A 24477-nucleotide genomic window follows, 5' to 3' on the forward strand; every position below is an offset into this window, starting at 1 on the left:
ATTAAGCTTCAACATGAATTTCAAAGGGGACAAAAGCAAATTTAAACCAGAATTTGTACTAGATAATAAGAAGCAGAGCTAAAACTCAAAATCCAGGCTTTGAAAGCCAGAATGGAACACAGATGATTATGCTGTATATCCAGGTAGGTCTTAGAATAGGGTCTGTGAATTTCCTTCTTTTTCTTTCTTTCGTTCTTTTTTTTTTTGGTACTGGAAATTGAACCGAGACTTGCTTTACCACTAAGCCACATCCCTAGTCCTTTTTATTTTTTATTTTGAGACAGTGTGTCACTAAGTTGCTAAGCATCTAGCTAACTTGCTAAGGAAGGCCTTGAACTTGTGATCCTCCTATCTCAACCTCACAAACTGCTGGAATTACATGCATGGGCCACCATGCCCATGGGATCTTAATTTTAATGACCAAAAAAAATCTTTATTTTCATTAATCTCTAAATGAAATTTATCAGTGTATCATTTTCTTCCTTTTTTTATTTAAAAAAAATCCTTGTTTAGATGAACACATAGTATTTATTTATTTTTAATGCGGTGCTGGGATTGAACTCAGTGCCTCACACATTCGAGGCAAGCACTTTACCACTGAGCTACAGCCTCAGCCCCATTTTCTTCCTTCTTAAAGGTAAGCAACAAACATACTTTTTCATTAAAGAAATTTGATTTTTCACATCATTTTCCAGTTATGGCAGATTTCTTTTTTAAAAGTGTGTGTGTGTGTGTGTGTGTGTGTGTGTGTGTGTGTGTGTATGTGTATACGTATATACACATTTATATGTTTAGTTGTAGATGGATATAATATCTTTAGTATTTATTTTTTATTTATTTTTGTGTGGTGCACAGGATTGAACCCAGTGCTTCACACATGCTGGGCAAGCACTCTGAGTTACAACCCCAGCCCTATAGCAGATTTCTTGAAAAATAATTTATGTTCACATCTTTAAAATCAAGGTAGTCATTTATCTTCTGCTAGATCTTGTTATTCACTGCTTTAGCAAAGATACATATTTGTCAGCTGTCACTCTGCTGGATTTTATTTTACATACTTAAAACATCATTCTATGAAGATTTCACCAGACTATCAAAGGTCTGTGACACAAAAACTACCATGTAAATAACTTGTACCAAAGAAGTCTAAGGGGTGGGAATGTGGAAATATTGCCATTTCCAGGACATCTCAATGGCTTCATGGGGCAACCTAACAGAATATTTGAGGTTAGGCCTATTTTGAAAATCCAGGATATAAGATTATTATAGTTCATAGACATCCTCCTTCATGCTGGTCAGTCTATGACATAAACACAACAAGTCAGCTTTTTTTTATCACTGGTGCAGGATACTTTATGCCCAGTGATGTTCAGGGCAAAGCTGGCTTGGTCACAAGTTTCAAGAGGAGATAATTGAACAGTTTGACTTGTAGATGGAGGTATGGAACAGAACATTCCAGGCAGAGAGGACCATTTGCTTTGTTCTAGTCCAAGGAAGAAAAGTAGGTTACCACTGTCTGTAAAGACTCCACAGCAGAGTGGTGCCAAAGGTACTTTGCTTGAAGCTCAGGAATTTGATGCCCCATCTGTCCCAGTGTGATCTCAGCCAAGCCACTTAACTTTTCTGAGCCTCAGTATCTTCATCAGAGAAATAAGGATGATAATATGGATTTGATTGAGGATGGTAATAAGATCTGGGGGAAGATCAAGCAAGTGGTGATCATTAAAGCCCTCTGATGGTTGTTGATTATTTCTGGAACTGGAATTAACAGCTTAGACAGGATTCTCTCCCATTTGCAAATCTGAGAAAACAGCCCAAGGGAATGCATTGGTGGCTATGAAAAGTCCTGGGATGTTTCTTCAGCTTCAGGCTCAGCTGGATTTAGGGACTCAGTGTTATCAGGATCCAATGTTTTTCTGTCTCTCTCCCTGTCTCTTGATTCTTCATTCATATAAATCTCCCTGTCAGGGGCTAGAGTTGTGGCTCAGTGGTAGAACACTTGCCTAGCATGTGTAAAGCACTGGGTTTGATTTTTCAGTACTACATATAAATAAATGAATAAAATAAAGGTTCATCATTATCTTTAAAAAAAAATTCCCTATCAGTCACCCTCTCCCCTCATCCAAGCAAGTTGGCTGCCATAGTCGTAGCTTCTAACTTCTATCCAGTCTTACTCCAGTGGGAAACAAAAGAATACCTCTTCCCAGTCACTCAAAGTCATAGCCTTGGCCTTAGTTCTTCCTGAACCAGATTGGCTTTTCCTGAAACATCTGTGGGGTCTGAGTTTAAGAACTAAATCCTAGTTTGCTCTAGGCCAGGGTACTTCTATCCTAAGGGTGTGCAGTTGGGTAGTAAGCTACTGGGGATCATAATAAGACTACTGACCTCTCTCTTTCCAGACATGCTCATTTGTATCTTACAGATAAGAGAAACTGAAGGTCAGAGAGGGACCCTGAGCTTCCCAGTGTCACACAGCCAAGGGTCATACATAGGATTTGGATGCTAATCTGACTCTAAAGGGCTCATAATCATTTAGCTTCTCTGTTGACCCATCCATTGCTTTCACGTCTCTTTATTACTCAACTGCTGTTCACTTAGCATTTACCATGTGTCTAAGCACATACAGCATGAACAAGTCTGGCCAAGGCTCTGCTGTATGTAAGAAGACTTCAGTCTAACCAAGGTAGGCAGCAGGTTAGGTATTAGTGAAGGGGTCTAACTTGAAGGACAGGAACTGGGCTGTTCTGAAGTTTCTTCTAGTCCAGAGCAAAGAGCCCAACAATTCAGAGCTTTTCCCTCTTACTACCGGGTCAACTGGCCATGGTTTTTTCCCAGGTTTGGCCGTAGGCGTGTGATTCTCAAGAAGGGACAGAGGGGTAGCAGCTTTTATTTCATCTATGTGGGTACAGTTGCAGTGACTGAGGATGAAGATGGCAGCAGTGCCTTTCTAGACCCCCGTCCAACATTGCTGCACAGGGGCAGCTGTTTCGGGGTAAGTCCAGGGGAAGGGTATGGCTTCCTGACCTGGGGTTAGGAGTGTGACAAGAGTCTTGCTCAAAATTCTTGACCAGGGCCTGTCCTGCCTTACACTCTGTGCAAGTCACTGATCCACTTGGGTCTCAGTGTCCTTACATGTCATATATATTATGAGTGAGTTGGACCAGATAATGTCCAAAGTTAACCTTTTTGTCTCATGATAAAGGAGCATGTTCCCCATATAACCTCTCAGAAATTCAGTGAATGGATGGCCTCCATGAGGCCTCTCCAGTTTCCTGGCTGGCCTATTCAGACCTGTTGCCTCATTTTCAACAAGCAGCAAATGAAGAGTGGGGCACAGTGAGGGAACAAGCAGGAGTATGGAGGAGGCCAATGAGCCTGCATTCTGGGGAGGAAAGAGTTCAGGGGGAAATGGAAAATGTGTACAGGGGTATGAGCAGAACACTGGAGGTGCTCACGTGTGCCCTTGTCTCTAACCACCCAACAGGAAATGGGCCTTCTGAATACAGGAACAAGGAGGGCCACTGTGGTCTGCTTTGAGGACACAGAGTTCCTGGTTGTTGACAGGGAGGATTTCCTGGCTAATAAGCTGGATGAAGAAGTTCAAAAGGATGCTGAGAGTCGGTTTAAATTTTTTAGGTAACTCCATTCAACATTTTTCTACCCTTCTTTGTTTTTAGTGCTTGCCTTTGTCCTAGGCATGATGGGAAACATACAAGAATACATAATGAAGATTGAGTTCTTGTTGGGTCAGGCAGGGTGCCAAGAACTTTGTACCACTTGTTGCATCTAATCTTACATTTAAACCCATGAGATTGTTTCTCTTACTTTCCTCAGTTTATAGAAAACCAAGTTTCTCAGTTTTAAGAGAAAGCCAAAGCTCAATTTGATGATATGCCCAGCGTGTCTGATTCAGAAGTCCCTGAGCTTCACTAATTCATGCCACTTTTCCTTGACCCAGAATAGAAAGGATGCTCCATCTGTGCTTCTCTTGCTTCCTGTTTCTTTAAAATCCCTGTCTATACTGTAATTCTTTCATTGCACGATAGTTTCTTTATAGCTTATATGCCCCATCAGACTATAAGCAATGTGGTGGCCAGGACAAGATTTGTCTTTTTCACTGTTGCCAGACACATTAACAAATAAATATTGAATAAAATGAATAACAGGATATAAATAATTACAACCATGTGTGGGTGAGAAAGTACTATAGGTACTCTATATAACATCCTTTTTTTTTTTAAAGAGAGAGAGAGAGAGAGAATTTTTAATATTTATTTTTTTTTAGTTCTCGGCAGACACAACATCTTTGTTGGTATGTGGTGCTGAGGATCGAACCCGGGCCGCTTGAGCCACATCCCCAGCCCCTATATAACATCCTAAAAGCAGAACTCATATATAGCACAAGATTTTTATTTTGAGTACTTTCTGAAAGACCACATAAAGATGTGTAAACTAAACCTTATTTGTTCTTTGGTTATTTGCTTTTATGTGGAAGAGAGGAAACCCAAATGACATTATCTGCACTGGCTGTGAAAATACAGATTGCAGGGTTTTACAGCTATATGGAAGTGTTCTGGGCAAAGGGGTCTGGTCTTCTTTGAAAGAGGTAGTGTCAAGAAGGGTATGGAGCCTGGAAAAATGGAGAATTAGTTCTGAAAGGAGATGCAGTTCATCTTCTGAAACTGGAAAAATATGTCTGACTTCCAATTTCAGCTCCTAGGCTTTGTGTTAGTCACTTTTCATTGCTGACATTGTTGACATAACATTGTTTTCTGACAAAAACAAGTTGGGGGATGTGGGGGAAAGAATATAGAAGGTCATTGGATTAGGCAAAGAAGAATGAAAGGAAGGGAAGGGGTGATGAAAATAGGAAAGACAGTAGAATGAATCGGACATAACTTTCCTATGTTCATATACAAATACGTGACCAGTGTAGTTCCGCATCATGTACAACTACAAGAATGGGAAATCATACTCCATGTATGTATAATAAGTCTAAATACACTCTACTGCCATGTATATCTAAAAAGAATTTTTTAAAGACCTAAAAAAAAAGTTAGAAGAGGCAAATTTTATTTTGGGGTCACCATTTCAGAGATTCAGACCATCATCAGAAGACTCCATTGCTCTGAGTCTGAGGTGAGGCAGAACACCATGGCAGAAGGGCATGGCAGAGGAAAACGGCTCAGCTTATGGCAGCCAGGAAGCAGAAAGAGAGGTGCCAGGGACAAAATAAAACTCCAAAGACGAGCCCCCAGTGACCTCCTTCCTCCAGCTTTACCCTACCTGCTTATAGTTACCACCTTGTATAGTAGTACCTTCATATTATTAATCCATCAAATTGGTTAACCATTGATGAGGTTACAGCTCTCATAATCTCCTCATTTCAACTATGAACATTTTTGCACTGTCTCACACATAAGCTTTCAGGGACATCTCATATCCAAACCCTAATAGGCTTGTTAAAAGGAAAATTCCCTAGGCCAATTAAATTTAGTAGAGATTATTTGAATAAAGCAAAACAAAAGAAAAACAGTTTGTAAATCAGGCAGCTCCAAGAATCAAAGTGAGTTTTAAGAACTCTAGTCACCAGTATGAACAGACACTATTGATAGGAAAGCAGAAATGAGGCATAGAAAACTGGCTATACCCTAGTCAGTCAACCAGTCAATTGAATACATTTAAAATAATTATCTATAGTGTAGTAAGTTAACTGGCTAATATAGGGCCTTCTGCACCCAGCTAAAACTTGGTTATGTAATTAGACTTTATTGGGTTGGTCTGTGGATCCATTGTAGGAGCCCAGTCCAAATTCTTTTTAGATACACATGACAGTAGAGTGTATTTAGACATATTATACATACATGGATTATAATTTCCCATGGCCTTACACAAATTCTGTTTAACAGGCTTATCAGTGATGTGACTCTGGGTAGTTCACTTCATTTCTCTGAGCTTTAGCCTTCTGTTCTATAAAATGGGGGTAATGGTTCATTGTAAAAGGAGGTAAAGTTCATTGTAAGGATGGAATGAGATGATCATGAGAAGGTTGTGGTCCTATACATGGCACATAGGAGGTACTCTTCCTGTGGTGGCCCTACTTTTCTCCTGTCTCTCCAGGCCCTTGTGCTTTTGAACATGGCACTGAACCTCTTCTCATTGGCACTAGAAATGAACTTAGCACTTTTGAGGCCTGAGTTATCTTGAGTTAACCTGAATTGACTAATGTAGTCAATTCTGAGCCCATAACCTGTTGGGACTGAGAACAGCCTGATGGGTCACATATGAGGGAAGGCAAGCCCATAACTAGTGGTACACAAGGTCAGGGGAAGAAGCTATCACTGTAGGATAGGCCTTCAACCACAGGGAGCAACTGGCAAAGAGGAGAGTTCAGATGTTCCCTGTTTACCCAATCTAGAATTGAGTATTTGAAGCCATTAAGGCAGAGGGAGATGGGTTTGAAGCCAAAGGTAGGACCAGGACTGCTGGGCAAGGTATCAGATAGCCTGTGAGCTGAAGTAAGGAATTATCCTGGAGGATAGTCCTTGGAATGTAGGGTTAGCTTAGTGGGCCACGTGATTGGGATGGAACAGCAAGGATGGACTAGGGGAGGAGGTTCCTGAAGGGAGGAGCAGAAATGAGAAAAACAGAGAGCTGGATCACCCAGAGGTATCTGAATAGCAGCAAAGGAGGGGCACTTATCTAGAGGGGAGGCCTTGAGAAGATGTAGAAGATTGGCTGTGGGCTAAGGCACGGAGTGGGTGGTGGTAAAATCTTCCACCTAGATATTTCAAGAATGGAAGAGTGAGGTGAGTTCCCTTTCTGGAGAGTATTAAGATCTGGGAGCCTTGTATGATAAAGGGGATTTTTTTTTTTTTTTTGGTAGCAGGGATTGAACCCAGGGGCACTTAATCAATGACCCCCATCACCATCCCATTATTCATTTATTGAAAATTTTTTATTTAGAGATAGGTTTTTACTAGTTGCTTAGGGCCTTGCCGAGTTTCTGAGGCTGGTTTTGAACTTGCAGTCCTCCTGCCTCAGCCTCCTGAGCTGCTAGGATTATAATCATGTGCCACTGTGCCCAACAAAGGTGATGAATTCTAACAGCCATTTCCCCTCAGAAAGCTGGATCTTTTTCAATCGTGGTCTGATGAGAAGCTCTGGCAGCTAGTAACCTTGGGGAAGATAGAGGAGTACTCATATGGGCAGCTGATCGAAAAAGACTTTGTTGAGTCCTCCTTCGTCATGTTGATCTGCAAGGTGAGAAGTCTGGGGTTGGAGATGAAGCTGGGAAGTGTGTATCCAGCATAGTGGCCTGTGGCCAGACAGGCAGTGTTTGAGTCCTGTTCCTTTTCTGACTTACCATGTCCTAACTGGAACGGGCAAGCATCAACTTCACATCATGTTGAATGTGAAGGGTTGCTGTAAACTTTAGGATATATAGTAGTACCCTATTATGGGGGGGAGATACATTCCAAGACCTCCAGTAGATGTCTGAAACTGTGGATAGTACCTAACCCTCTTTGTATTGTGTCTTTTCCTATACATATGATAAAGTTTAATTTATAGATTAGACACAGTAAAATATTAATAATAATCATAAAATAGAATAATAATAACATACCATAATGAAAGTTATAAGATTGGATTGTGCTCTATTAAAATATGTTATTGTACTTATGTAACTCTTACTGTGATGATGTGAGATGGTACTTTTAAAAAGCTCTTTATAGATTCTCTTTAGCATATTTGAATTACCATCATCACTTCTCTTCTGCTTTGAGACTATTATTAATAAAATAAAAGTTATTTGAACACAAACACTGTGATTCTGGGACATTCAATCTGATAACCAAGACAACTTACAAGTGACTAACTGGGTAACATGGAAATGCTGGACAAAAGGATGGGTCACATCCTAGGAAGAACAGAGCAGGACGGCAAGAGATTTAATCATGTTACTCAGATTACAAATTGTATATTTTTGGAAATTTTCATTTGATATTTTTATACTATAGTAAACTGTAGGTAACTAAAACTACAGATAAGATCTTTGGCCATGCTTTACATGCTTTAAATCATTCCAGTCTCACAATAACCCAAAGAGGTTAATATGGTCATTATTCCCATTTAATAGAGGAGGAAACTGATATATGGGAAGGTAGAGTGGCTATCCAATGTCACACAGTAGATGTAGTAGGGTTTTTTGTTGTTGTTGTTGTTTTTTCAGCACAGTCTGTGACTCCAGAGCTCTTCTCAGGAGCTGGGATTTGAGTTGACCTGTCATTCCTTACATGTTAAGCCACTACAGATATTTGTTGAGTCTTTGCCAAGGTCATGACACATTAGTACAGGATCTGAAGGGCTACAGAGAGGAAAAAACTGGTCCTCTCTTTTATATAATCTCCTCCACTAGATCAGAGCATAGACAAAGTTGTCAATGCCAGTACTAAGCGACAGGTGCACACTGAGTTCTAAGAATTCAGAAGAGGGAACTCTCCAAAGGCTGGAGGCCTTAAGTCAGGCTTCCTGTAGGATGTAAGGAAGATGATGAGCCTTGAAGGTATTGAACCACTGGACAAAAGGAGGGGGCAAGATTGGGTGTGTACTAGAGTTGGCTTATACCTGCCTGTAAGAACTGATTGTCAAATTTTCAGAGTTGGTAAACACAGTACTTATTAAAATTATATAAGCCTATAATTAAATAAATTATATTGGAATTAAAGGTATTACCAAGAACTCACCATTCTCTAATGTTGCTGCATTTTACTATTATCTATGCTCTTTAGGTCATGTCGTCTATATCTGTATAGTAGAAATAACTTTATAATTGTGTGCCTCTTCCCAACTCCACATTCAGTAACTCACATTGCTAACTTAAAATCAGGCATGGTGGTACTATTCATACAGTGAGAATCAACAAATACCCTAAGTCAGGTCTGGTATACTGGTATACATTCCCAGTATTTTATTCATCATGGAACTTACATCTTTGATGAACAAGTGAAGTTCTGAAATACGTAGTGTTAAAACTAAAACAAGTTTCAATGTAATGAATATAATATATGTGAAGATGGGAAATAGTTAAATAGTAGATCACAAATAAGATTTAGTACTATTAAACTTATTGGGAAGGGTGGATTGGGATGCAGTTTCATTTGTCAAATCATAGTTGAACTTCAACTATAGTTTGGTCATCAATACAGGAGTCCAGCCAGTACCCACAAAAGCATCCTTAAGAATTGATTGGTTATGTGGAATTGCCAGTAAGACTGTAGTATATTTTATTATAAATTTTGGTGATACATCACTTATATAGCAGTAAAATTTACAAACATTGTTATATTTTTCCAGAGGGCCAAGTTGTTAAACCTACCACACCACTAGGAGTGTGTTATTCTGGGTTCAGTCCTGGAGAACAGAATCAAGTTTATCTAATATAAATAGAAAGGCATTTTATTGCAGGATGATAAATTGTAACAGATTTTCTGGTGAGTGGAGTGGTGGGGAACTATAGAAACAGACCATGGACTAAAAATGACTCCAAGACAACTCCAAATCATAGGCCAGAACTGGACTGTCACAGGTACTACTGTCCTTGCCATGTTCAAGAAGCCACTCCTTCAGGCCCCACCTCCAGTAACAAGTGGATTGCTGGTACCTCCAAACTCAAACCTGGTCCAGGTACACTGAATTGGTGGAACCCAAATCACATCCAGAACATTTACTTCAAGGAAGCTTGGGAAATTAAAAGAAAGATTGGCTTTCATTCTCTACAAATTAAAAAAGAGTTGGGCCTTTACAAAGGGAGGTGGGATGAGGTCATTGCCAGCTGAGGGGAATAGTGTGGAGCCATACACACAGTAGGAATATGCCTGGGGTTTACCTAGTTTGGAAACTCCTAATGATCATCTGAGGAGAGGTGGGAGATGGGTTGAAAAGTCTAGAATCAGAGAACCATGAAAGCCAACTGAATAATTCACATTTTTTTCTGCTCTCTGTTATCTGCTACTTCTTTACTAAAATTTTAAGGTATTCACCTCTGCAGCCATGAAATGCCACAGATCCCCAGACAACTCTCCTTTTTTTTTTTTTTTTTTGTACCAGGGATTGAACTTGGGGGCACTCAACCACTGAGCCACATCCTTAGCTCTTTTTTGTACTTTATTTACAGACAGGGCCTCACTGAGTAGCTTTAGCAGATGGCTTTTGCTGAGGCTGGCTTTGAACTCTATCCTGAGCCACAGGGATTGCAGGCATTACAGGCACAAGCCTGGCTTCCTTTTTTTTTTTTTTTTTAATTTAAATTTTTTTTGGTACCAATCCCGAGCCTTCTAAATGGGTTTTATCAGATTTTTTTTTTTAATTTTGTATTTCTTTGGTACCAGAGATTGAGCCCTTTACCACTGAACTGGATCCCCAGCTCTTTTTAATTTTTCACTTTGACATGGGGTCTTACTAAGTTTCTGTTGGTGTTACTAAGTTGCTGAGGCTGACCTTGAACCTGTGATTCTTCTGCCTCAATCCTTCTGAGTCACTAGGATTACAGGTGGGCACCACCATGCCCAGTTTCAGCTCTTTCCATAGAGCCAGAATAAATTGAGGGGGGGATGAGTGATGAGGAATATAAAATTCAAGACTTCTTTTAATTAGTATGTTGATTACATTCAAATTAGCACATAGATGGGGGTGGTTCTTAATCTGTTTTTACCTCTATTCCTTTATCTGTAAAATGGGACCACTCACCTCATAAATTCTGGTAATGAAAATTAATTTAGCACATACTTACTCAGTTAACATTCATACACTAGTTCATTGGTTCTCAGTGACTAGACCATCAGCATCACTTGGCTATCAGCATCACTGATTAAAAATGCAAATTCTCAGGCTCACACAGGAGCTATTAAATCCAGAACTCTGGGAGGGAGGGCTCAGTAACCTGTGTCTTATCTAGCCTTCCAGATGACTCTGATGCACACTTAAGTTGTAGAATCCCTAATCTAAGGGAGGTGTTTTCAAATTTTGGTAATGAAGAAAAGGTTTTTTTTTTTTATGTGGTGCCGAGGATCGAACCCAGGTCCCGCCTGTGCTAGGTGAGTGCTCTACCGCTGAGCCACAATCCCAGCCCCTAGCCCCTCAGGTGCTTTTTATTTTTTAATTTTTTAAAATAATTTTTTAATATTTATTTTTTAGTTTTTGGCGGACACAACATCTTTATTTGTATGTGGTGCTGAGGATCAAACCCAGGCCGCACGCATGCTTGAGCCACATCCCTAGCCCCCCTGGGATGTTTTTTAAAAAGGCAGATTCCTATCTCTGCAGAGATTTGTTCATTACTGTGGAATCTGCAGTGGAGTGAGTGCTACAGGTGATTCTAATGGAGGGGAGCTTGGGCTTCATTCTGATAAAAGAAATAACAGAGGTCACAGAGTGACAGCAGGTTAGGGGGTTCTTATTTCTTAGCCAGCAGATGAGTTTGGTTTGTCCTTTTATATTACTAAAATCTGATTTAATCATTCATGTGAAGCTTGTACATAAACATTTTGTTTACTAACTTTGAAATTCAGAAGATCAGAAAACACCAGGATGTATTCTGGTATGGCCCACTATGGTTGGAACTGAAAAGTGCCTGTGCCATTTAAAAGGACTTCTCTTTTTTCTCACTTTTATTTCCTGCCTGGTCAGTGCCTTGAGTGTTCTTCCTCTGGGAGGGAGACTCCGCAGTCCTGATTACTGTATTTTTCTTATACTGCCACCAGAGGGCGAAATCAGCAGCTGGGCATCCTTCGGACTGCAGAAAGTCAGAAAATGTGATTTCCTGCTGGCGTCACAAATATAATGTCCATAATCAATTTGTTCTGAGTAGCTTATCATTTGGGGACACATGGTAAAACTGATCTCTCCACAGATACTGCTGCAATTTTAAGACCCACAAGAGACTTTTCCAAGAGCAAACTGTTCTCATTTTTTGTAAGGCACCTATAGTTCCTGGGTGATGAATGTTTGTTGAATGAATGTTGAGTAAAGATCCAAGCACAATGCCTGGCATATAATAAGGCTTATTAAATGTTTATTCCCTTCTTCTTCCTTGCCAACAGTAATTTGTCTTGAAACTTGCCCCTTTATAATGTGTCTCCTAGAGTTTCAACTAAAATTTTTTTAAAAATAGGAAATTAAAAAAGAGATGACATTTCTTTCTAACCTGTCAGATTAGCAAAGATTAAAAGGATTGTAAAAACCCAGTGTTGGCAAATATGCAATGAACTGTTTCATGGACTGTTGAGGGAATAAACAGAGCTTATCTTTGTGGGAGGCAGTTTGGCAATGTGTATCAAAATTTAAAACACACATACCTTTAGGAATTATTCTCAAGAAGATAATAAAACATGGGTATTATTTAGGATATAATTCTCAAGTCTCAGGAGTAATGAACCAAGGTTTTCTCCATTACACTACTTGCCCATAGCGGGTCATCAGGGAGGTCTTGCTCCTTTTGGTCACTTAAGGGCCAAAGCCACTGGAGACTAATAGACTCCTGCTTGCATGATCAAGGAAGCATAGACATTCTCAGGAGAAAGGAATGTTGAGAATCGGCAGTAGGGCTAGGGTTGTATCTCATGGTAGAGTGCTTACCTAGCATGTGCAATGGTCCTGGGTTTAATCCCTAGAATAGAGAAAGAAGAGAGATGAGAATCAAGCACTGACCTCTAAAGTTTCCACTCAAGAGTATCAAGAGTCCTTTTGCTAGAAAATCTAAGAAAATTGACCCAAGCAAATAAAAAGGCTATGCCCTAGGCCCAATTCATCAGAGGGTTAAAAAGTCCAATCCTGCCATGTGCCTTCGAGAAATTGAGTATTTGTAAACTGCTTTAATGTCCTCCTGTAGGACACAAAATATCTGTTAGAATTGCTCTCTGATACAGGCCACAGAAGCCAATTGCAAGTGGCTTATTAAATAGTAATTTATTTTTCTCATGTAATAGTCTTGAATGAAGCATTCTGGGACTAGAACAACTGTTCTAGAAAGTCATCAGGATTTCAGGCCCCTGCTAGCTTTTCCCTTCCTGATCTCTAGCTGTGGCTTTCTTTTCCTTTAAAATATATTTTTAGTTGTTGATGGACCTTTATTTTATTCATTTATTTGTATGCAGTGCCGAGACTCAAACCTAGTGCCTCCGCACCTGTGGCTTTCTTTCTTTCTTTCTTTTTTTTTTTAAAAAAAGAGCAAATAGGGGATTTGAGCAAGCATGAAAGGCAGAAGGGTGGGAAGTGTGGAGATCATTTTATTTTTTTAAAGAGAGAGAGAGAGAGAGAGAGAGGGAGAGAGAATTTAAAAAAAATATTCTTTTAGCTGAAGATGGACCCAATATCTTTATTTATTTTTATGTGGTGCTGAGGATCGAACCCAGCGCCTCGCACATGCCAGGCGAGCATGCTACTGCTTGAGCCACATCCTCAGCCCCTGGCTTTATTTCTAATGTTCACAGTATGGCTGATTCACCACCAACCATCACATTTGTGTTTCAGGCAGAGGGAAGGAGAAGGACAATAGCTTTCCTGGGAGTCTTTCACTTATATTTCATTAGCTAGAACTAGGTCATTGGCACCCCACTAGATGAGTCTGGGAAGGTGATTGAGTTCTCTCCCCTCCCCATTTAAACTTGGGACTTTTCTGTCCTAAACAAATTATAGTTGTATATAATACTGACCAATTGAGACAATCAAATATGAATCTTGAAAAAAATGTTTTCTAGAGAAATAACCTATATGCAGTAAGATTTCAAATCTAAACTATACAACTTGGTAATTTTTTGCATATGTGTTCACAATGTAATCCTTACCCCAGGCTAGCTAAAGAACATTTACAGCACTACAGAAGGCCCCCTTGTGCCCTTCTCAGACAGAATTCTCCCATGGAGATAACCACTCTTATGACCGGTGTCATTCACAGATTGCTTTTGCCTGTTTTTGAACTTCATATAAAATAGAATCATTCAGTTTGTACACTTGGCATTTTGATTGACTTCTTTTGCACAATTGAGTATTTGTTTTTAATTTTATAAACTATAGTATATATAGAATAATATCTAATCATTAAAAAATCATGATGCATAAAATATTTTTGGCATGAGAAGATGTCCTTGATATATTATTGATCTTCCAAAAAGGTTACAAGAGTCTGTGTTACATAACTCATTTATGAACATTTGTATGTTTATAATTCGTATGTGTTCATAGAGAAAAGTTTGAAATAACATTTCATAATATATTGCTACTAGTTATTTCTGGGTGTTAGGATTAATGTGGTTTTAACTTAATCTTATTCTGCTTGGTTGAATAATTTTATTTAATTTTGGAATAATTTTAAATTTATAGAAAAATTTCAAGAATAGGACAAAGAACTCCTGAAAAACTGTAATCCAGATTCACCAGTTAATATTTTGCTACTTTTGCTCTTATATATATTTTTTTCCTCACCTGAAACTTTTAAAAGTTAAGTATCATTCATAATACTTAAATGATTATTTTCTAAGATAAAAATTAACTACCGAATAATTACCAAAATTAGAGACTTTTTTTCAGGGGTGGGGATACCAGGGATTAAACTTACAGGCATTTGGCCACTGAACCACATCCTCAGCCCTATTTTGTATTTTATTTAGATACAGGGTCTCACTGAGTTGCTTAGTGCCTCGCTTTTGCTGAGTCTGGTTTTGAACTTACGATCCTCCTGCCTCAGCCTCCCAAGCCACTGGGATTACAGGCGTGCGCCACCACATCGGCCAAAATTAGGGACTTTTAATGTTTATAGAATATATAATATGGAGTTCATAATCAGTTTCACTGACTGTCCCAGTAATGTCCTCTGTGGTGATATTTTTTCCCCAGTGCCAGCCTTGTATTTAGTTTCTATGCTTCTGTAGTTGTTTGGATTTTTTCTGATAAGTAAATAACATTTTTATTAAGGAAAAAAAAACATGAAACAACTTGCATTAAGCAAATACAACAAACTGGGGTAAGATGCAATATAGAGAGTTTATCTTTAAAGCCTGGCTTGCCTAGAGTATTGGGGTTTAATCCTTTGTTTGTGACCTTTGGTGTGTCCAGGGCAGCTGTGAAGTCCTGCGGCTGATAGACCTTCAGACCTCCCCTTACTATTACAAGTGGATCTGGCAGCATCTGGAGCTGATAGATGACAGACCTCTAGGGACTCATCTCAATGGTAAGCCAGATGGCCACCTCTGGAAGCTGACAGCCACGGTAAGGGAGCCCCTGGGCCCTATCCTGGTTCCAGTTCCCTGTCCCTAGATTCCTAAACATCTAGATCTCGGGGTAGGGTTGTAGCTCAGTGGTAGAGCACTTGCCCAGCACATGTGAGGCACTGGGTTTGATCCTCAACAGCTCATAGAAATAAATAAATAAATGGGGGCTGAGGATATAGCTCAGTTAGTAGAATGCTTGCCTTGCATGCACAAGGCCCTGGGTTCAATCACCAGCACCACCAGCTGGGGGAAAAAGGTATTAGGAACATCTACAGCTAAAAATAAAAATGAAACATTTAGAGCTCTAAGAGCCAACAGGTTGTCTGATTCTACCAGTGTCAAAACCTGGTCCACAGGCCTTGCCTCCTTTCTAGCCTTCTCTCTTCCTCTCTGCAGGTTCTGCCATGTAGCCATCAACTCTTTGCCTTCGCACATACACATCCCTCTTTTTGCCCAATTTTCTTCTACTTTTTAGATTTTAAACTAAATATCTTTTTTTTTTTTTTTTAGAGAATTCTCCCTGATTTCTCATGCTAGATCAGCATCTTCTTTTCCTCATTGTATTCCATTTAAATACCCTGTATTTCTCTTCTGTCATATTTAGCCCCACTGAAATAATAGCATTGAATCTAAAATGGTTCTTGAATATGTTTTTCCCTAGAATTTAAGCTCAGTAAGGATTTTGTATTCCTAGGGCCTAGGACTAGCCTGGCATCTAGAGGCTAGTCAGAAGCAACTCATATTCAATGGATTAACATATCCTAGGTGCTACATTCCAAATTGCAAAGTGTGCACACACTACAGAGCCTTATCCAAACTCGTAATTATGAGGAACAGGTATCAATCACTGAGTTCTGATTATTTGTGAAGTATCCAGGTGGCTGTTTCTACATATTACATCATTTTCATAATAGCTTTTCAAAAAGATATGATTGTATTTTCGTTTTACAGATTTGAAAACCAAGGCTCAGAAAGGTGAATTTCTTATTTAAGGATCACAAAGGATAAAAATAACAGTGGAGAACTTCAGAGTTCTGGCCTGATTCCAAATTGCAGACTTTATTCTTCATAAATATCTCCAGTCTTTCTCTTTCTCCATTCCCACTGTTGGACACAGACATTGTCTGATAATAGCCTATAGAACTGGCCAAGGTTCTGACCAGGTTTCCTTATTCAAGGGCAGGATTTTTCTATTCACATCTCAGTTATGGCATTTTCCTTTCCTTTTCCAACCTCTGGAGATTTTTGTTTTGTTTTGTCTTATCCACTTGGGTCAGAAACCCCAGCCCTAAGACATTTGTAATGGTTCAGGTGTTTTACATCTTACCTTGGACTAAGTGCTGACATGCTTCCCACTAATCCTTTTATGTTATAATTTCAGCATTAACCTGGGCTCTTCTCCCCAAGGATCACCTCACAGATGCAGCCAAACCTCCTAAATTCTAATCTTAGGAAGTCTGGCTATGGGGAGGCTAACACAGGGAGACAGAGGAGAAAGGTGGGGAAAAAAAGCTTGGAACTGAATCCCACTTACTAGCTGGGTAACTTTGGTGAATATTCAAGGTTTCAGACCCTGGTTTCTTTGTATCTATCATGGCTAATGTTGTAGTTAAGATGGCGGCCTCAGGAGCCACATCACTTACGTTTGAATACAGGGTCCTTCTCTAATTATCTGTGTTATGCTGGAAAAGTGACTCTTTGACCCTATGCATTATTTGATTCAAAATAAATTTTTAATTTTTTTTTATTTTTTAGGTGTAGATGGACACAACACAATGCCTTTATTTTTATGTGGTGCTGAGGATCGAACCTGGGTCCCACCTGTGCTAGGCAAGCACTCCACCCCTGAGCCACAATCCCAGCCCGATTCAAAATACTTCTAAATTCCCCTTTTGATTTCTTCTTTTTGAACAATTGAGTGGACACAACATCTTTATTTTATTTTTATGTGGTGCTGAGGATTGAACCCAGCGCCCCTACATGTGCCAGGCGAGCGAATTACCGCTTGAGCCACATCCCCAGCCCAGTACATATATTTGAAATGTGTAGTTCAATGAATTGTGATAAATCCATACCCCCACGTAACCACCAAAGCCAAGTTATAGAACATTTTCATTGCCCCAGAGAGTTCCCTTGTGCCATTTCCCAGTTAATCTCCACCTCTTGCACCTGGCCGTAAGCAACCACCAATATGCTTTCTGTCACTATAGGTTAAATTTGTCTCTCTTTAGAGTTTCATAAAAATGGAATTATGATGTAAACTCTTTGTCCTACTTCTTCATTAAGCATAGTGATTTTGAGTAGTTGGCTTGCCTTCTTATTTTTAAATAGTATTTCTTTGGAGATCTTTTCAATAATTTGCATAGAGGTCCTTTTGTATGCTGGTACTGTGCTAGGTATCTCATACTTTATTGGCAACTCTTAAAATAACCCTACCAAAGCTATAAAAGAGATTATGTGACTTGTCCAAGGTTCTGGGACAAGTCATCCAGTCATCCTTTTATCTTTTATTGCTCTTCCTGCCCCAATCTGAAAGCCCAGTATGAAAGCTGAGATAAGTGTTATCTATTAATCTTGAAGATATGAACTTTTTTTTTAAAGAGAGAGGGAGAGAGAGAGAATTTTAATATTTATTTTTTAGTATTTGGCGGACACAACATCTTTGTTTGTATGTGGTGCTGAGGATCGAACCTGGGCCGCATGCATGCCAGGCGAGCGTGCTACCGCTTGAGCCACATCCCCAGCCCCAAGATATGAACTTTGAATTAAGTAGATTTGAGTTCAAATCCAAGCATCAGCCCTTTTATCAGTGATTGAACTCTCGGTTCTTCATCTTATGTCTAATTAGGCTAATCGCACTTGCCTGGATGAAGTGGCTAGAAAAGGTCTAGCACAGAGCCAGCCATAGAGGGACATTACATAAAGTCCATGTATTGCACGTTTATTTATTTATTTATTTATTTATTTATTTATTTATTTTGGTGCTCGAGATTGAACCCAGGGGCACTTAACCACTGAGCTACATCTTCAGCACCCCCTCCTTTTAGTTGCTGATGGACCTTTATTTTATTTATATGTGGTTCTGAGAATCAAACCCAGTGCTTCACACATGCTAGGCAAGCACTCTTACCACTGATTTACAACCCAGCCCATCCACCCCATTTTTTAATATTTATTTAGAGACAGGGTCTCACTGAGTTGCTTAGGGCCTCACTAAGTTGCTAAGGCTAGCTTTGGACTTGTGATCCTCCTACATAAGCCTCTCAAGCCTCTGGGATTATAGGCATGTGACATTGCACTGGGTGAAGCCACACATATTTTTCTTTTCTTCTCAATTTCTTCATGTACCAGACTATGCAGGCAGGTTACTATGCTGTATTTCCACCACCAACAGCACTACCACTGCCATATATGCAAAGGCCCATTAATGTGCTTTTCTGTGCTTTCTCTAACAGAAACGAATCCTGTAATGAGATTTAGGGAATTCCAGATCAAATCATATCCTCTACAGGACTTTAGCTGTTTGAAACTTCTGCATCTCCAGGAATCCTGGAAGCAACAGGAGACAAGCTTCAATAAGACAATCAAAACCTCAGGAGATAGTCTCCCCAAGTTGCTGGGCCCGAAGATCAAGTAAGCTCAGCTCTTGGCAGATAGAGGGGCCCCGATTGTGGTTATAATGTGGGGGGGGATATGACTTCCTTGGCAGAACATCAGAGATGCTGAGGCGGAAATATAAGTGGCAGATCCAGGTTATTCTCAAAGGAGTAGGTGTGTCCCTGAGGCAGCCTAGACAGGTCCTAGGCTTAATACCCAGGCCTTGTATTCTCTGCTTCTAACAAAAAGGTACACTTTAAGAAGTCAACTACTTCTTTTATCAGGGCCTCAGTAACCTATATAAGGAAGAGGAGGCAGAAAGTATCTTCTGTATCTGTGTGTTGTTGGGTCTTTTCTCTGAGTTTCTTCAGAAAATTCTACCTAAGAGAGGCAGAAATACAGCTGTTTACTGTTTATCAAAGGAGTCTGTTCCATTTTCAGACAGCTTTTTTAAAAAATATTTTTTTTAGTTGTAGATGGACACAATGCTTTTATTTTATTTTATTTGTTTGTTTATTTTGTGGTGCTGAGGATTGAACCCAGGGCCTCAAATGTGCTAGGCAGGTGCTCTACTACTGAGCTACAATCCCAGCTCCTCAATCAGCTTTGACTCTTAGAAATTTTTTTCTCTAGGTTGGGCATGGTGGCACAAGCCTATGATCCCAGTGGTTCAGGAGGCTGAAGCAGGAGGATTATGAGTTCAAAGCTGCCTCAGCAACTTAGGCCCTGAGCAACTTAGCGAGACCCTGTCTCAAACTAAAAATAAAAAGGGCTGGGGATGTGGCTCAGTGGATAAGCACCCCTGGGTTCAATCTCTAGTAGCAAGAAAGAAAAAAGAAAAATTTCTCCCTCCATATGAGCTTTGAATCTCATAGACTAGAGCTGCAACCGGTTCTTTATTGGATAAATAAACTCTTGCCTAGAAAGAAGTCTAATAAGTCTGGCTTAGCCATATAGGATCATCAACCCCTTCACATAACAAACTTCAGGTGTTTAAAGGGAACCTCACATCTTTGTTTTTCAAGTCTTCTTCCTATTACACTTCTAATCCCTGACAATGGGCTTGATTTTTCTTATATTCTGGAAGGTGTGTTCTTCAGGGAGGGAAGCTCTCAGTATAGAATAGAGTAAGGGCTGATTATTTAGGGTCTCATGAACTGGCTGTGTTATAAATGAGTTCTCTTTAACAAACTGTCATGTTTCAGATCCAAGCATGCTCAGTCGATCCAGTGTCCCATGGTTAATACTCAGTTTGGTGAGCTCCCCAAGGAGGCTGTGGTGGGGGCCTACATGAAGATCCACACTGTGGAAGAAGGAGAAATTGTGGTAAGTGTACAGAGAGCTTTGTTCATGATACAGTGTGTAACATGAATGGGCTAAGAGTGTTGAATATGAAAGTAAAGGTTTAGAAACACCCCCTCTCTGTATTTAATGAGATTAAGATATAGAGTTGATTTTTAGCCAAGTGTGGTGGCATATGCCTATGATCCAAGTGACTCAGGAGAATGAGGCAGGATGATTGCAAACTCAAGGCCAGCCTCAGCAATTTAGTAAGACCTTATCTCAAAAAATAAAAAAGGCTGGTAGTATAGCTCAGTGACAGAGCACCACTGAGTTCAATCTCCAGTACTGCACCAAAAAAAAAAAAACAAAAAAACCCACAAAAATCATTGATTTTTAAGATATGATAAAAGTATTGTGGCTCTTGTTTTTAAGGAGTTCTATATTGAAGAAAAGCATATTAAAATATCTATAAATAAATTGACATGTCAGCTGGGAGCTTTAGAATATCCAAGAGTGTTAAGGCAAAGATGTTGCCTCTCATCACTCCTATTCATCATTGTATTGAAAGTCTGAGCCAGTAGTACAGTAAGACAAGAAAAGGAAATAAAAAGGTATACAGATTGAGAAGAAAGAAAGTTATTTTTGTTTGCAGATGACATGATTGTCTGCGTCCACAGTTCCAAAGAATCCAAAACACTTCTGAAAGTAATAAGAGATTATAGCAAGATGGAAAGATACAAGGTTAATATATAAAAGTCAGTTGTTTTTCTTCTACCAGCAATGAAAACTGGAACTTAAAATGAAAACCATTTATAATAGCACAAAATGAGGGGCTGGCATTGTGGCTCAATGTTAAGAGTGCTTGCCTAGCATGCATGAGACACTGTGTTTGCTCCTCAGCACTGCATAAACGTCCACCTAAAACTAAAACTAAAAAATAAATATTTAAAAAAAATGAAATGGATAGGTATAAATCTAACAAAATATACGCCAATCTACGTGCAGGGGCTGGGGATGTAGTTCAGCAGAGGAGTGTATGCATGGCATGCACAAGGCCCTGGGTTTAATCTCAGCAACACATACACACACACACACACACACACACACACACACACACACACACACACACATAGAATCTACATGCTGAAAGCTATGTAACTCTAATGGAAGAATTTAAAGAAGGCCTAAATAAGTGTAGAAATATTTCTGTATTCATGGATTGGAAGATTCAGTATTAAGACATCAATTTTTATTTTATTTAGAGATAGGGTCTCACTGAGTTGCTAAGTGTCTCACTAATCTGCTGATACTGGCTTTGAACTTGTGATCCTCCTGCCTTAGCCTCCCAACTTACTGGGATTACAGGTGTGCACCACTGTGCCTGGCTAAGAGTGAATCTTAAAATATGCAATTTTAAAAGAATCATTTAGGAGGTCAGTGGATTTCAGGAAGGAATGTGGATTATGATAAGAAAATCTAACATTACAAATGCATGAAACATCCTGAAGAGGTTGGGGAAAAGGGTATTAACATTAAGTAACTTTGGAAATGAGTGGAGTCATTACAATTAAAGGTAGAGGCTAGGGTTAGAACTCAGTGGTAGAGTGCTTGCCTAGCATGTGTGAAGCCCTGGATTCAATCCTCAGAACCATATACAAATAAATAAATAAAATAAAGGTATTGTATCCATATACATCTAAAAAAAATTAGGAAAAATATTAAAGGCACAATGAATTTGTATGTGAACCCTATACTCTAGTTGATAAGGTTGTTTCCCATGTAGGTATGTATTAATAATCCTGATATTACTACAGTATATATTAAAGTGGATCAATTAAGTAAAAACTGGCAAATGGTGGGATCTAGGTTTTTCACTAAATGAGTAGAAATTTACAAATGAGAGGCAGCTAGAAGGATCCATATGATAATGGGTTAAAGACATCAGTATGAATTCAAATTTAGCTCAGATACACTTACAGATGGTTACATATAGAAATATTTATCTATGTGTGTGCAAATTGATTGAACCCAGGGCCTTTCACGCACTAGATGAGCACTCTACCACTGAGCCACAACCCCAGCCCCATATGGTATTTTTTTTATAATGAAAACATTTATATCTAATCTCTTAGAGATTTCCAAGTGTATATACATTATTATTATCTATAGCCACCATGTACAATAGATGTCTTGAACTTATTCCTCCTAAGTGAAATTCTATTTCCTTTGACCAACAACTCCCCAAAACATCTTCAACCCACAGCACCAGACAGGCATTCTACTCTACTTCTAGAGTTCAGCTTTTTTTGGATTCCACATATATGTGAGATGTGTGTTATCTTTCAGTGACAGGCTTTTACTTAATATAATGTTCTCCAGGTTCGTCTGTGTTGTTACAAATGACAATATTATCTTCTTTTTAAAGAAGTACATATGCCAATTGTAGATATTATTCTGATCTATAACTGGCATATGTACCACATTTTATCTGTTCATCCATTGAGGGACACTTAGGTTGATTTCGCATTTTTTTAATAACTTTATTTTTTAAGTTAATTAATTAATTAATTTGTTATGTGATTCTGGAGAGTAACTCAGTGTCTTATATATGCTAAGCACTCTACTACTGAGCTACACCCCCAGCCCTTTGATTTCACATCTTCACTCTTGTGAATAATGCTGCAGTAAACATGGAAAGCAGCTATCTCTTCAACATACTGATTTCATTTCCTTTAAATATATATCTGGAAGTGGGATTGCTGGATCAAATGATTCTTTTTATTTTTTAATTTTTTAAGGAACCGCTCCATACTATTTACATATTGGTTATGTTAATTTACATTTCTATCAACAATGTGCAAGGATTCCTTTTTTTTAATATTTATTTTTTAGGTGTAGATAGACACAACACAATGCCTTTATTTTTATGTGGTGCTGAGGATCGAACCCGGGTTCCGCCTATACTAGGGGAGTGCTCTACCACTGAGCCACAATCCCAGCCCAGGATTCCTTTTTTTAATATTCTTACCAATATTTGTAATCTTTTTGATAATTGCTGTTTTATAACAATAGGATTCAGTATCTCCTTGATACTGAATTTTTACTTCCTTGATGCTTAATGATGTTGAGCACATTATAATTATGCATAATGGTGGAATTCTTTTTTTTGTACCTGAGATTGAACCCAGGGATGCTTAACCACTGAGCAACATCCCCAGCCCTTTTTATTTTGAGACAGAGTCTTGCTAAATTGTTTAGGGCCTTCTAATTTTCTGAGGCTGGCTTTGAATTGGTGATCTTTCTACATCAGCCTCCTGAGCTGCTAGGATTACAGATGTGCACATACACCTGGCACTTTGCCCATTTTTTAATCAGGTTGTTGTATTACTACTAAGTTGTTTTTCATGTTTTGGATATTACTCCTTTATCATATGTGTGGTTTGCAAATTTTTCTCCCATCCTATAGGTTGTCTCTTTATTCTGTTCATTGTTTCCCTTGCTATGCATAAGTATTTTAGTTTGAAGCAATCTCATTTGCCTGGGTTTTGGTGTCATTTCAAAAAAAAATAAAAAAATCATTTCTCAGGCCAATCTCAAGAAGCCAGATCTTGATTTCTAATAACATTTCCCAATAAAAGGAACAGTGGTCTATGTAAGATGAGCCTAGAACATTTTATAGTTCTTGAAAATAAAGGAAATGTTGGTGGGGGCAAACTTCAGGGCATGTCAAAGGGCATAGGCCACTGTAAAGAACCCCTGCTGGCCAAAGGTATTTGAGCAATAAAATAAAGCAGTACAGGATTGTAAACCCAAAGTATAAAATAAATGTCCATGACATAGTGATATAAATGAATGACATACATTCATGATATAAATAAATCAATAGTGAATGAATTAGTAGATGGAGAAAAGACAAATCTCCCTACAGAATAATTCTGAAGCATGATACCCTGCCCTCAAGAAGGGAGAACATTACATTATAATCCCTATTCTTTAGATTGAACTGTGTACAGTGACTTCCTTCTGAAGAGTACAGTAAGGAAAAGGGTTAAATCTAAGAAACACTGCCTCAGCCAGGTTATCAAGGACAACATCAACAGTAATAAATCATGTTGATAATGTTGCCACTGGATATGGTGTGATGAAAATGGCACTGTCTAATGGTCATTCTCTCAGTAACCCCAAAACCCCAGTATAATTGTGAGAAAAATATCAGACAAATTCTAATACTAGAGCATCCACAAAATTCCTGATGTATACCCTTCAAACTGTCAAGGTCATCAGATACAAGGTATGCCTGAGAAACTACCACAACTGTGAGGAGACTAAA

At 39.0% G+C, this 24477-nt stretch overlaps 1 protein-coding gene across 12 annotated transcripts in view; it reads left to right on the top strand.

The window, feature by feature from the left end:
- Cnbd2 (cyclic nucleotide binding domain containing 2) overlaps positions 1–24477 on the top strand; it is a 60970-nt gene that overhangs the window by 17901 nt on the left and 18592 nt on the right. For 8 of the 12 annotated variants that reach the window (XM_078051714.1, XM_078051707.1, XM_078051706.1 and 5 more), the window contains 6 exons: positions 2836–2992; positions 3485–3636; positions 7125–7263; positions 15112–15226; positions 18722–18899; positions 20069–20189. In XM_078051714.1, the coding sequence (XP_077907840.1) occupies positions 2836–2992; positions 3485–3636; positions 7125–7263; positions 15112–15226; positions 18722–18899; positions 20069–20189 (862 nt within the window). The remainder of the gene's footprint in view (positions 1–2835; positions 2993–3484; positions 3637–7124; positions 7264–15111; positions 15227–18721; positions 18900–20068; positions 20190–24477) is intronic. The other 4 variants (XM_078051710.1, XM_078051713.1, XM_078051712.1 and 1 more) reach the window with 2 other exon arrangements.

Source organism: Ictidomys tridecemlineatus, chromosome 5 (genome assembly GCF_052094955.1).
Source record: "Ictidomys tridecemlineatus isolate mIctTri1 chromosome 5, mIctTri1.hap1, whole genome shotgun sequence".
Taxonomy (NCBI): Eukaryota; Metazoa; Chordata; class Mammalia; order Rodentia; family Sciuridae; genus Ictidomys; species Ictidomys tridecemlineatus.